The sequence below is a fragment of the Salmo trutta genome, chromosome 12 (genome assembly GCF_901001165.1).
Source record: "Salmo trutta chromosome 12, fSalTru1.1, whole genome shotgun sequence".
NCBI lineage: Eukaryota > Metazoa > Chordata > Actinopteri > Salmoniformes > Salmonidae > Salmo > Salmo trutta.
Window position 1 is genome coordinate 72,457,696 of NC_042968.1, and position 14,218 is coordinate 72,471,913.

The 14,218-nt window shown below is 42.9% G+C and overlaps 1 protein-coding gene across 5 annotated transcripts in view; it reads left to right on the forward strand.

Moving 5' to 3' along the window:
• The window catches only part of LOC115204104 (protein PRRC2B), a 41,928-nt gene that overhangs the window by 13,863 nt on the left and 13,847 nt on the right, over positions 1-14,218 (forward strand). For 4 of the 5 annotated variants that reach the window (XM_029769423.1, XM_029769427.1, XM_029769425.1 and 1 more), the window contains exons 3-12: positions 821-998; positions 10,100-10,202; positions 10,316-10,379; positions 10,577-10,720; positions 10,951-11,270; positions 11,369-11,505; positions 11,677-11,846; positions 11,978-12,065; positions 12,198-12,357; positions 13,835-14,180. In XM_029769423.1, the coding sequence (XP_029625283.1) occupies positions 821-998; positions 10,100-10,202; positions 10,316-10,379; positions 10,577-10,720; positions 10,951-11,270; positions 11,369-11,505; positions 11,677-11,846; positions 11,978-12,065; positions 12,198-12,357; positions 13,835-14,180 (1,710 nt within the window). The remainder of the gene's footprint in view (positions 1-820; positions 999-10,099; positions 10,203-10,315; positions 10,380-10,576; positions 10,721-10,950; positions 11,271-11,368; positions 11,506-11,676; positions 11,847-11,977; positions 12,066-12,197; positions 12,358-13,834; positions 14,181-14,218) is intronic. The other variant, XM_029769424.1, reaches the window with a different exon arrangement.

Sequence of the window (14,218 nt, forward strand, 5' to 3'; positions counted from 1 at the left end):
ATGTTATGTCTAGTTTTGTATACGTTCATAAAATGAAATGTATAGCTTTCTGCTATAAACAAAAAAAGTGGAGGTGCAAAAACATACGTTTGCCCCCATTTCTTTAATTAGCTCCATGGCTCGGGTGGCCAAGTGGATGCTACTGCGATAAGCTGTTTGGCTCAGCCAAAGATTATCTATTATATTGCTCAGTTGTGACTCACAAAGACTAACTTTGCAGGTGTTTCTGATTGTAATAAACAATGCCATGCTGGTGGGTGGTAACGTTCAATTAAAACCCGGCCCTGAAAAGAAACGCAGACTGGAAAGTATTAACACGTGATATCATCGGTGAGAAACGCTGCATTGGCATGGAAAATATCTGAAGGTACCACTTCGGATTTTCCAATTCAACCCCAAATATATCATACTTTGACTAAAATGATGACTTATTGACTTAAATTGTTGGGTAAGCTATGGGCATAGTCTTTCACCGAGAGAGGGAAATGTGTGTTTGAGTACTTTCAAATATCCCGAATCAACTACTAACATAGGAGTGTATTTCCAAATGCATTCCAATATTCAACTACTTTTTAAATAAAATATCTTTTAATACTTTGAAATGTATGTTGAAGTAATTAAGATATTTGAACCCAGGTCTGCTTCTGTGTTTAAACTCATATGTGCAAGGATTTGATTTGGCTTGGCTCATGAAGGTTGACCAATAAAAAAAATTGCAAAGAGCTTTATTCCCACCTCTATCCTTCCCTCTCTCTGTGTCCACTCTTACTCCCACTCTCCATCTTTCTCTCGCCTCTTTCTCCTCCCCTCTTCCTCTCAGCAGTTCCGCGACATGGCTTACAGAGTCTTGGCAAAGTGGCCGCAGCCCGGCGCATGCCCCCACCTGCTCACCTGCCGAGCCTGAAGTCCGAGAACAAAGGAAACGACCCCAACGTGATTATCGTGCCCAAAGACGGAACAGGATGGGCAAACAAGCAGGAACAACCCGATCAAAAGAGGTGGGTGGGAGAGCCAGGGATGGACACTGGGAAAGGTGGTCTGAATAACAGATTAATGCAGTTACATCCAACTGTTTCTTGGAGATTGAACATCTGTAGACACAGCAATTTTGCTATTTCAATCAGCAACTGATGTACACTGAACAAAAATATAAACGCAACAATTTCTTACATTTTACTCAGTTACAGTTCATATAAGCAAACCAGTCAATTGAAATAAATTCAATAGGCCCTAATCAATAGATTTTACATTGCTGGGAATACAGATATGCATCTGTTGGTCACCAATACCTTTTTATAAAAAAGGTAGTGGCCTGGATCAGGAAACCAGTCAGTATCTGGTTTGACGACAATTTGCCTCATGTAGCGTAGCACATCTCCTTCACATAGAGTTGATCAGGCTGATGACTGTGGCCCGTGGAATGTTGTCCGACTATTCAATGGCTGTACGAAGTTGCTGGATATTAGCGGGAAGTGGAACACGTTGTTGTACACCATCGATCCAGAGCATCCAAAACATGCTCATTGGGTGACATGTCTGGTGAGTATGCAGGCTATGGAAGAACTAGGACATTTTCAACTTCCAGGAATTGGCTGTCGAAGATGAGCATTTGTCCACTGAAGTCAGTTACGACGCCGAACTGCAATCAGGTTAAGACCCTAGTGAGGATGACGAGCACTCAGATGAGCTTCCCTGGGACTGTTTCTGACAGAAAATATTTGGTTGTGAAAAACCAGAGTTTCATCAGCTATCTGAGTGGCTGGTCTCAGATGATCCCGCAGGTGAAGAAGCCGGATGTGGAGGTCTTGGGTTGGCATGGATACACGTGGTGTGCGGTTGTGACACCGGTTGACGTACTGCCAAATTCTCTAAAATAACGGAGGCGGTTTATGGTAAAGAAATTAAAATCAATTATCTGGTAAAATCTCTGGTGGACATTGCTACAGTCAGCATGCCAACTGCATGCTCCCTAAACTTGAGACGTGTGACAAATGCACATTTTTAGAGTGGCCTTTTATTATTCCCAGCACACAGTGCACTTATGTAATGATCATGCTGTTAAATCGGCTTCTTGATGTGCCACACCAGTCAGGTGGATGGATTATCTTGCCAAAGGAGAAATGCTCACTAAATTTGTGTACAAATTTTCAGCACAATGTTTTTGTGCGTATGGATAATTTCTGGGATGTCAGATCATGAAACATGGGACCAACACTATTCATGTTGCGCTTTTATATTTTTGTTCAGTATAGATTGAAGAAACCAAAACAATATGAAAGTGATGCATCTCTTTCAAGGTGGGAAATTACATTTTTGGTACACCAGCCACTGTTGCAAGTAGATGAAAAAAAAAATCTAACAGCCACTCAAATGTTCTCCCTTTATTACGCCAAAAATCACGAACGTATGAGCACGCTTTGTTTCTAAAACAAATGTATTACTAGTAAGAAGTAATGTGGTGTATATTGCACAATTTCAGTTTTTGTGAACTAGTCTTTTTAACCAATGTATGCAAAAAAAGTTTTTAGATACAATAGTAAAAAGTTAAAGTTCTGCCACTGAACATCAAGAATTAACAAATTGGCTGCCCTGTCACACAATGCTGAGTGATGAGGCTTATTTGTTATTATTAGTTCAGGAGGGATCAAATGCTGAAATTTTTTGCAAGTACAAAAGTTGATATTTAGGAGCACAATGAAATTGAGTTTTTTTTTTTTTACGATAAGAAATGAATAAAAGGTTTTTGGACTGTTCCATGCTCAATCAAGCACAATTTATCCCCAAATATTTGAGTCATTAGGTGAGACAATGTTCAGCTTCCCCTTCCTTGGTCACGTCTGTGCTACCAGCAGACATTTGCTGCAAACTCAAACTAATATTGAAAAACAACCTAGTGTGTGAAAAAAGCGATGTAACTAGCCAAGATACACGAGGACAAAGTCTCAATGTAGTAGTCTTTCAGGTCTATTCAACCAACATTTGTGCTTTGGATTGTAAACTGTTCCCATATGCTGTGACCACCTGAGAACGTGGCTGGTGAAAGACATTCTTACCCAGCAATGCCAAAATTTGGTGGATGTTCATTTCCCACCATGGTCTATTTTACTAACCTATTTCTCGTTTTGTAGGCTAAGAATGAGCCTAAAAAAATGTGGCTTCATAACGCGTTCATTTAAGATCTAGCTTTAAGTGAAGTTACTTACCATATGTCGGTTTTCAACATAGTTGACGGCCAAGAAGAATCACAAAGCCAAAAAGTTACAACCGTAATCTGAACTTCACGAAAACATGTTTTTTGATTATTATTTTTTTATTAATACATTTGCACAGAGATGCCTTATTTACATAAGTATTCAGACCCTTTGCTGTGAGACTCAATTGAGCACAGGTGCATCCTGTTTCCATTGATCATCCTTGAAGTTTCTACAACTTTATTAGAGTCCACCTGTGGTAAATTTCAATTTATTGGATGTGATTTGGAAAGGCCTGTAAGGTCCTACAGAGCAAAACCAAGCAATGAGGTTGAAGGAATTGTCCGTAGAGCACCAAGACAGGATTGTGTCGAGGCACATATCTGGGGAAAGGTACCAAAAAATGTCTGCGGCATTGAAGGTTGATAAGAACACAGTGGCCTCCATCATTCTTAAATGGAGGAAGTTTGGAACCACCAAGACTCTTCCTAGAGCTGGCAGCCCGGCCAAACTGAGCAATCGGGGGAGAAGGTTTTTGGTCAGGGAGGTGACCAAGAACCCGATGGTCACTGTGGCAGAGCTCTGGAGTTCCTCTGTGGACATGGGAGAACCTTCCAGAAGGACACCCATCTCTGCAGCACTCCACCAATTAGGACTTTATGGTAAATTGGCCAGACGGAGGCCATTCCTCAGTAAAAGGCACATGACAGCCCCCTTGCCAAAAGACACCAAAAGGACTCTGACCATCAGAAACAAGATTATCTGATCTGATGAAACCAAGATTGAACTCTTTGGCCTGAATGCCAAGCGTCACGTCGGAAGGAAACCTGGCACAGTCCCTACAGTGAAGCATGGTGGTGGCAGCATCATGCTGTGGGGATGTTTTTTTTTTAGCAGCAGGGACTATTCCGGCTCGAGGAACAAATATACGGAGGAAAGTACAGTCCTTGATGAAAACCTGCTGCAAAGAGCTCGGGACCTCAGACTGGGGTGAAGGTTCACTTTCCAACAGGACAATGACTGTAAGCACACAGACAAGTCTCTGAATGTCCTTGAGTGGCTTAGCCAGAGCCCGGACTTGAATCCGATCAAACATCTCTGGAAAGACCTGAAAATAACAGTGCGAAGTTGCTCCCCACCCACCTGACAGAACTTGGGAAGAATGAGAGAAACTCCCCAAATACAGGTGTGCAAAGCTTGTAGCATCATACCCAAGAAGATTTGAGGCTGTAATCGCTGGCAAAGGTGCATCAACAAAGTACTGATTAAAGGGTCTGAATAGTTATGTAAATATGATACTAAAAATGTATTTCTTTCCATCAATTTGCAAAAATTTCTAAACCTGTTTTTTGTCATTATGGGGCGTTGTGTGTAGATTGAGGGGTGAACAATTTAATCCATTTTAGAGTATGGCTGTAATGTAACAAAGTGGAAAGTGAAGGGGTCTGAATACTTTCTGAATGCGCTGTATGTCTATCTTTCGAATACGCAGGTCTACAAAAAATATATATATTTTAAATTTTCAAAAAGTATTAGCTGGCAACGTTCAGTAAAAACAAACCCACCGTAATCTATTATAAGACACACAAAACGGCCTGTAACTAACAGGTTCTTACCGTCCTGTAGGTCCTCAGCTCGAGCAGGCATGCTAACAACGCTGCAGGAAATGTATTTAAATTAGGCTTTTCTAATTAGACTTACTTCTTGAGCATCAAATATTTAGATGAAAGGCATCGGGTAAATCAATATAATAATGTTATATACAGTACCAGTCAACTTTGGACACACCTACTCATTCAAGGGTTTTTATTGATTTTTACTATTTTTCTACATTGTACAATGATAAAGACAAACTATGAAATAACACATGTAAGCAAAAAAGTGTTAAACAAATCTAAATATATTTGAGATTCTTCAAAGTGGCCCTTTGCCTTGATGACAGCTTTGCACACTCTTGGCATGATCTCAACCAGCTTCATGAGGTAGTCAACTGGAATGCATTTAAATTAACAGGTGTGCTTTGTTAAAAGTACATTTGTGGAATTTCTTTCCTTAATGTGTTTGAGACAATCTGTTGTGTTGTGACAAGGTAGGGGTGGTATACAGAAGATGGCACTATTTGGTAAAAGACTAAGTCCATATTATGGCATGTATAGCTCAAATAAGCAAAGAGAAATAACAGTTCATTACTTTAAGACATGAAGGTCAATCAATAAGGAACATTTCAATAAATAAAGTTTCTTCAAGTGCCGTCGCAAAAACCATTGAGCTATGATGAAACTGGCTCTCATGAGGACCGTCACAGGAAAGGAAGACCCAGAGTTACCTCTGCTGCAGAGGATAAGTTCATTAGAGTTACCAGCCTCAGAAATAGCAGCCCAAATAAATGCTTCACAAAGTAAGACACATCTCAACATCAACTGTTCAGAGGAGACTGCATGAATCAGGCCTTCGTGGAGGAATTGCTGCAAAGAAACCACTACTAAAGGACACCAATAAGAAGAGACTTGCTTGGGCCAAGAAACATGAGCAATGGACATTAGACCGGTGGAAATCTGTCCTTTTGGTCTGGTGAGTCCAAATTTGAGTTTTTTTGTTGTTCCAACTGCCGTGTGAGTAAGTGAACGGATAATCTCTGCATGTGTGGTTCTCACCATGAAGCATGGAGGTGGGGTTGCTTGGCTGGTGACACTGTCTGATTTATTTAGAATTCAAGGCACTCTTAACCAGCATAGCTACCACAGGATTCTGCAGCGATACGCCATCCCATCTGGTTTGCGCTTAGTGCGACTATCATTTGTTTTTCAACAGGACAATGACCCAACACACCTCCAGGCTGTGTAAGTGCTATTTGACCAAGGAGAGTGATAGAGTATTGCATCAGATGACCTGGCCTCAACCCAATTGAGATGGTTTGGGATGAGTTGGATTGCAGTGTGAAGGAAAAGCAGCCAACAAGTGCTCAGCATATGTGCGAACTCCTTCCAGACTGTTGGAAAACCATTCCAGGTGAAGCTTGTTGAGAGAATGCCAAGAGTGCAGAGCTGTCAAGGCAAAGGGTGGCTACTTTGAATTATTTAAAATATATTTTGATATAACTTTTTTGCTTACTACATGATTCCATATGTGTTATTTCATGGTTTTGATGTCTTCACTATTCTACATTGTGTAAAATAAAGAGAAATCCTTGAATGAGTAGGTGTCCAAACTTTTGACTGGTACTGTATCTTAAATTACATTTTTACATTTTCATATATTTGGTGCTATAATCTTGAAGCCCATTCAAAGGACCCGGGACATGACCCCGGAAGTATGACGTGGGAGGATGTCACTTGCACATCGTATTGCGTGAACACTGGTCAATCAGTGTTTATTTATTCGATTAAGTTCCAGGGAGAAGAGGTAATTGGCAAACGGCGGCCAAAGGATTTAGGACACCATCACAATAATGTGAAGTGGCTGATCTTGTGTCATCGCCTTCATCCTCAGTAACCAGGTTTCCATCCAACCTTTTTATGCGAGTATATGTCGGATACAAAATGTCACGACAGGCCTAATGGAAATGTAGCTTTCCCAAATGTCGACAAAAGAAAATTACAGTAGACAAGATGGGATCTTTTTGTCTGTAAAATGTATTATGCGATAAATGGAGGTGGAAATTACTTTCTGCACAAATGTATATAATAACCATATCGAAGTGAACTTGGAGTCATTTGATATGTTGTGGTCCTACCGCTACGACTCGGGAAAGCATGCGCTTTGTTAAGCTACAGAGGAAATAAGTTAGGGTTGTGAAAGTGCATGGTGATGAGCTTGATGCTCCTTTCTAATAAATATTAAGGGTCTAATGCCGTGTGCACAGGTTTATGCTGTACGGTACATTTGTAGTCTTCACAATCCATGCTCTGCGTCACAACAAAAAGAATCGCGCTACAAATTAGGAACTACTTCTGTGGTTTACTACTGGTACCACTTGGCAAGAAATACAACGCATGCGACACACTGCATGCAGTGCAACGCAAGCTAGTCCGGAAGGATGAGTCGCGACGGTGCGGATTGCCGCCCAATGAAATGAATGGTCTTCTGCCCGGAACGCATACAGTTTGACACAACCACATTCTGGTGACATGATCGGTGCTTGGCTGCCGTTAAAATAATTATCCTGCTTTTTTTGTCCTTAATTTTGGTAGCCGCACTGTATCTGCAAGCTGTTGGCTAGAGCTCAGTGGGCACATTCACTATAAAACACTTTTTTTGTGACAAAACCATCAGTGCAGTTTTAAATTGTTTTCTATTGCATTTTAACTTGACTTTATTTCAGTACATTGGAATTTAACAGCAAATGTTTTGTGTACTATGTCATCCATCTCACCCACAGCTTTTTATCCACAAGTCAATTTGATGGAAATACAGTTGAAGTTGGAAGTTTACATACATACACCTTAGCCAAATATATTTAAACTCAGATTTTCACAATTCCTGACATTTAATCTGAGTAAGAATTCCTTGTCTTAGGTCCTTTAGGATCAGCACATTATTTTAAGAAGGTGAAATGTCAGAATAATAGTTGCGAAAATGATTTAGTTCAGCTTTATTTCAACACTTTCCCAGTGGGTCAGAAGTTTACATACACTCAATTAGTATTTGGTAGCATTGCCTTTAAATTGTTTAACTTGGGTCAAACATTTCAGGTAGCCTTCCACAAGCTTCCCACAATAAGTTCTGTGAATTTTGGCCCATTCCTCCTAACAGAGCTGGTGTAACTGAGTCAGGTTTGTAGGCCTCCTTGCTAGCACATGCTTTTTCAGTTCTGCCCACAAATTTTCTACAGGATTGAGGTCAGGGCTTTGTGATGGCCACTCCAATACCTTGACTTTGTTGTCCTTCAGCCATTTTGCCACAACTTTGGAAGTATGCTTGGGGTCATTGTCCATTTGGAAGACCCATTTGCAACCAAGCTTTAACTTTCTGACTGATGTCTTGATGTTGCTTCAATATATCCACTTTTTTCTTCTTCATGATGCCATCTATTTTGTGAAGTGCACCAGCCCCTCCTGCAACAAAGCACCCCCACAACATTATGCTGCCACTCCCGTGCTTCACGGTTGGGATGGTCATAACGATGGTCATTATGCCAAACAGTTCTCTTTTTGTTTCATCAGACCAGGGGACATTTCTCCAAAACGTATGGTCTTTGTCCCCATGTGCAGTTGCAAACCGTAGTCTGGCTATTTTATGGCGGTTTTGGAGCAGTGGCTTCTTCCTTGCTGAGCGGCCTTTCAGGTTATGTCGACATAGGACTCGTTTTACTGTGGATATAGATACCTTTTTTGTACCTGTTTCCTCCAGCATCTTCAGAAGGTCCTTTGCTGTTGTTCTGATTTTGACTTTTCGCACCAAGGTTCTGTATCCTAGAGATGAACGTACTTATCTCCTTCCTGAGTGGTATGACGGCTGCGTGGTCCCATGGTGTTTATACTTGCGTACTATTGTTTGTACAGATGAACGTGGTACCTTCAGGCGTTTTGGAAATTGCTCCCAAGCATGAACCAGACTTCTGGAGGTCTACAATTTTTTTTCTTTTTTTCTGGCTGATTTCTTTTGATTTTCCCATGATGTCAATTAGAGGCACTGAGTTTGAAGGTAGGCCTTAAAATATATCCACAATTGACTCAAATGATGGCTTTAGAAGCTTCTGATAGGCTAATTGACATGACATCATTTTCTGGAATTTAAAGGCACAGTCAACTTAGTGTATGAACTTCTGACCCACTGGAATTGTGATACAGTGAAATAATCTGTCTGTAAACAATTGTTGGAAAAATTACTTGTCATGCACAAAGTAGATGTCCTAACCGACTTGCCAAAACTATAGTTTGTCAACAAGAGATTTGTCTAGTGGTTGAAACACTTAGGTTGGAGTCATTAAAACTAGTTTATGTGAACTTCTGTCTTCAACTGTATGTCTCTGGTGGGAATATGTGCATATTGTTTTTATGCAGATTGTAGAACATTCACATGAAACTGTTGCCAGTTGGATGGAAACCTAGCTACTGATCTGAAAAGTGTTGTGCATGAATTTTGGTCACCTATTCAGTTTTTCCAGGTCCGTGCAGATAAATTAGTGGAGATGAGGAAAAGAAGCCATAATAGACTGAGATGCACTCTTGGATTAATGTATTCCCATAATGCAACATCTTTCATGAATTCAATGGGTTTTGTATTCTGAGGGAACATGTAATCACTTGCACAACCAATAGGTAACATTAGCTGGATGATACAAGAATAGGGGGATAGTGGCATTGATGAGCAAGGAAATGGGTTTTTGTTCACCTGGTACACAATTTGCTGGAGTTTGTTTCTGTACACTTTCCTGCAGAGTGTGTCTGTGCACTTTTGTATGGATGCGTTCGAACACTTAGTCCCAAGTGCAGTTGCAGGAAAGATAGTCTTGCGTCTTTGTGTCGCAGACTTGAGAGGCGTTTGTTTGCTACCTCAAGGTTAGCTGACATGCAGGCTGTAGAGCTGCCTGTGTGGGAGTTGAGTGGTGGGATGTGACCACTCTATTGTTTAGCGTGTGTGGGTGGCTGCAGGAGTGAGAGCAGGATGACCAATGTACAATGAGTATATGGCAATGTTGCATGAACACCAAACATATGGCAATTATAAAACCAGCATTCAGGGTGCTACTTTTTTAGTTTCATTTACATAGCAGGTACGTCACATTTCTCGCACTAGTCATTCGATACCAGACAGCAGAAAAGTGAGTATTTTTGTAATGCTGCCTGGTACGCGAGAAGTGGGTGTACTATTTATTTGTCTTGGTACAAGATGTGTATGCATCTAGTCTGCCTCAGTGTTCTGTCCTGAGCTGATGGAGTGATGGTTCCCTCTATTTCCTCCCTCAGTTCCATTGCATCAACACAACAGCTGCCGGAGTTGCAGCCGCAGCTGGCTTTACAGAAATCTGTCTCCAATCTCCAGAAGACCACACCGGTAGCCAGTCAGGAGGTGGGTTTGGCCTCTCTCTAGTTTTTATCTTCTACAGCTTGCGGTTTCACATTGTATTGTTTTTTTTTTTTATTGGAATTGTTTTTCATGTTAAATAAAATTCCTTTCTACAGAGCACAAACACAAGTGGACCAAAGCAATGGGCCCATCTAAATGGAAAGGCCGTAGAACTAGATGGTGAGTTGGAATGGGAAACCCAACTGCTTAAAATCACTGTCTACGGTCAACTTTGATGGATTTGCTATCAGACCTCTGACATGTGCCAATTTACTGCATGTCTCCTCCACACCTCATAATGATTCTCCAGCAGCCTCTGTTTTATTTTTTACTTATCTGACTGACAGCTGTACCACTTGTTTCCATGGCAATGGCAGGTTTAAGGGCCTCAAACCGACTGCAGCCCTTCTCTCACGAGGAATTTCCAACGCTGAAGGCTGCTGGGGAACAGGACAAGGCTGGCAAGGAAAGAAGCACCTTCGATCCGTCGTATGGGCCCGGACCAAGCCTCCGCCCCCAGAGTGAGTCCAGTGAACAATGGCTGTGGCGGCACAAAAATTGACAGAATTTCAAAATTGGCCCAAAAGTTATGAATAGTTTTAAGCCTCACAGCATAGTTGCTAATAATCTGACAAGTGCCATGGGAAAATATAGTGCACATACTTTAAAACTGAATATGCTGCAATTTCACCACTTAACTCTTATGCCATGGTCTTGTTTCCTCAAATCCATGTTCCTCTTGTCTCTCCAGATGTGACAAGTTGGAGGGAGGGTGGTGGGAGGAACCTCGTGCCCTCATCCCTGCCGGCTGGCCTGCCTTCAGAGACCGAGGGCAAGGCCAGCGGCGTGGCTGAGACTGGGAGCTCCCCCCCTCCTCTTCCCCCCTCTGCCTCCTCTATTCTCTCTGCCCCCATGGTCAGTCCCACCACTGCCACTATTGTCAGCGCCGCTCCAGCCCCGGAGCCCAAGGAGATCTCTCTGCGCCCCGCCCAGCCCCTCCGCAGGCCCGCCCCCCCTGCCCTGAGCCATCACCACCCTACCACCACCTACCATGACATGCTGCCTGCCTTTGTATGTTGTGCAGTACTACTCTCCATTTATTTTCACTTTATGACACCATAATGCAAGATTCTGTTCTGACTGTAGGCTTTTTGGCCATTGGTTTTCAGATGTGCCCCAAAGAGACTTGTGATGCTCCCGGCACTGCTGAACACACTGGCCCTGTCACTGTGGTTGCCCCAGTCCGCTTTGACAACAGGCCCACCTTCAGGCAGCCCTACCCCAATAACAACCAAGAGCCTGTCAAGTAAGTAGTCACCTGCATATGCCCACTGTCTGGAAGTGTGAGCAATGCTCAGTTAAAATGATCATGAACGATTTAAAAACGATAATACAAATGCTGGGAATTATTTATTTTACTTAGCAAAAAAAATAAATGCATACCTCTCACCTCCCCATGTTCCTATTCTCCTTGTAGTGGCGAGGTGGGGAGAGGAGAAAACCGCTTCATCCGCGGGCCCCTGCGCAACCCCTCCTCCCGACCCATCCGTCGACCTGGCGACAGACCCCCTCGTCCGGCAATCATCAACCCAGATGACCTGAAGGATCTGGATGAGCTGGACAACGACTGTGAAGATGGCTGGGCAGGTAGGGGGGTTACTGTTATTATCGTCATCATACAAAGACTGAAACAACATACATCTCAGGCAATATCTGTACATGTGCCCCAACGGAACTAGTTTGACCTTAATTAAAATGTTGCTTCCTTGCTGTTCCAGGTATCCATGAAGAAGTCGATTACGGCGAGAAACTCAAGTTCAGTGACGATGAGGAGGAGCATGCCGCTGGTGAAAAGAACAAGATGTGGTGAGATTACCCCCACCCCCTTTGTGTTTGTGACTAAATTTAATATTGTCGGTGCAATTTATGTCATTTTAAGCACAGTGACCTTGTAGCAGTGACTGATGGTGAGCTTTTCTGTGCCCATCTCTGATCCAGGGCTGAATGGGAGAACCAACGTCGTGAGCGCCAGTTGTCCCTGAGCTCAGGAGAGGGGGCATACCCCCAGGAGGGCCCTGAGGAGGAGGCTTACCTGGCCTTCCAGGAGCAGATGGCCCACAGGAACACCAATGGCAGGTTCCCCCCTGGAGAAGCACAGGTAAGATCATACTGGGGTCCACTATGCCTCAGACTGCTACCTTGCCTGGTCCCCCTAGCCTCTTCAATACCACTGATCTCTGACTTTTTGAGTTGAAAGCAATATGGCAGGAACCCGTTCAATCATTTCACCTGTCACTGCTCATAAAATAGAGGGGACCAGGGAAAGGAAGGCAATATAAAGTTTTGAGACAATGGACAAGAGAGATTGACTTTTTGTTATGTTACAGCCTTATTTTAAAATTGATTAAATTAATGTTTTTTGTCATCAATACCCTATAATGACAATTTTTGCAAATGTATTTAAAGTAAAAAACAGATACCATATTTACATAAGTATTCAGACCCTTTGCTATGAGACTTGAAATAGAGATCAGATGCATCTTGTTTCCATTGATCATCCTTGAGATGTTTCTACATCTTGATTGGAGTCCACCTCTGGTAAATTAAATTGATTGGACATGATTTGGAAAGGCACACACCTGTCTATGTAAGGTCCCACAGTTGACAGTGCACGTCAGAGCAAAAACCAATTAGTGAGGTCAAAGGAATTGTCCGTAGAGCTCCGAGACAGGATTGTGTCAAGGCACAGATTTGGGGAATTGTACCAAAACATTTATGCAGCATTGAAGGTCCCCAAGAACACAGTGGCCTCCATCATTCTCAAATGGAAGAAGTTTGGAACCACCAAGATTCTTCCTAGAGCTGGCGTCTCGGCTAAACTGAGCAATCGGTGAGAAGGGCCTTTGTCAGAGAGGTGACCAAGAACCCGATGGTCACTCTGGTAGAGCTCCGGAGTTCCTCTGTGGAGATGAGGTGAACCTTCCAGAAGGACACCCCTCCCTATAGCACTCCACCAATCAGGCCTTTATGGTAGAGGCCAGAGTGTAGCCACTCCTCAGTAAAAAGGCACATGACAGCCCGCTTGGAGTTTGCCAAAAGGTACCTAAATACTCTCAGACCATGAGAAACAAGATTCTGGTCTGATGAAGCCAAGATTGAACTCTTTGGCCTGAATGCCAAGTGTCACATCTGGAGGAAACCTGACACCATCCCTACTGTGAAGCATGTAGGGGATGTTTTCAGCTGCAGGGACTGGGACACTAGTCATGATTGAGGGAAAGATGAATGGCGCAAAGTACAGAGGGATCCTTGATGAAAACCTGCTCCAGAGCGCCCAAAGTACTGATTAAAGGGTCTGAATACTTTTGTAAATGCGATTTATAATAGTTGCAAAAAATTATAACCTGTTTTTTCTTTGTCAAAATGGGGTATTATGTGTAGATGAACAATTTAATAAATTTTAGAAGGCTTTAACGTAGCAAAATGTGGAAAGTCCGAGGTGTCTGAATATTTTCCAAATGCGCCATATATACTGTACACCTGTAGCTCAGAGAAGACTAGTCATGAGTCCATTGAGCACAGAACCCAAATCATGGAGAGTCCTTCCCATGGTAACACCTCTGTGCCGTCTATAGGCACAGCAGAAGAGCTCCGGGCCGGGCATGGCCCACCAGGGTGAGCCCCTGGAAGACCAGGAGGAGCGCCAGGTCCCAGCCCGGGCCAAGTTTGTTTCCCCTGAGCTCTCAGAGGCTGTGGAGAGAGCTCGCCGACGCAGGGAGGAGGAGGAGAGACGTGCCCGTGAGGAAAGACTGGCCGCATGCGCCGAGAAGCTCAAGAGGCTAGACGAGAAGTTTGGGAAGATGGAGAGGCAGTTGTCAAGATCTGAGGAGGAAGCAAAGGACGGGGAGAGCAAGGATACAGCACTGTCCCCTGGAAGAGAGGGCAAAAACCACCCAGAGAACTGGCAGTACGGCACGAAAGGTAACACCAAACTGCTTTTACTGTTTTTTTAATAAACA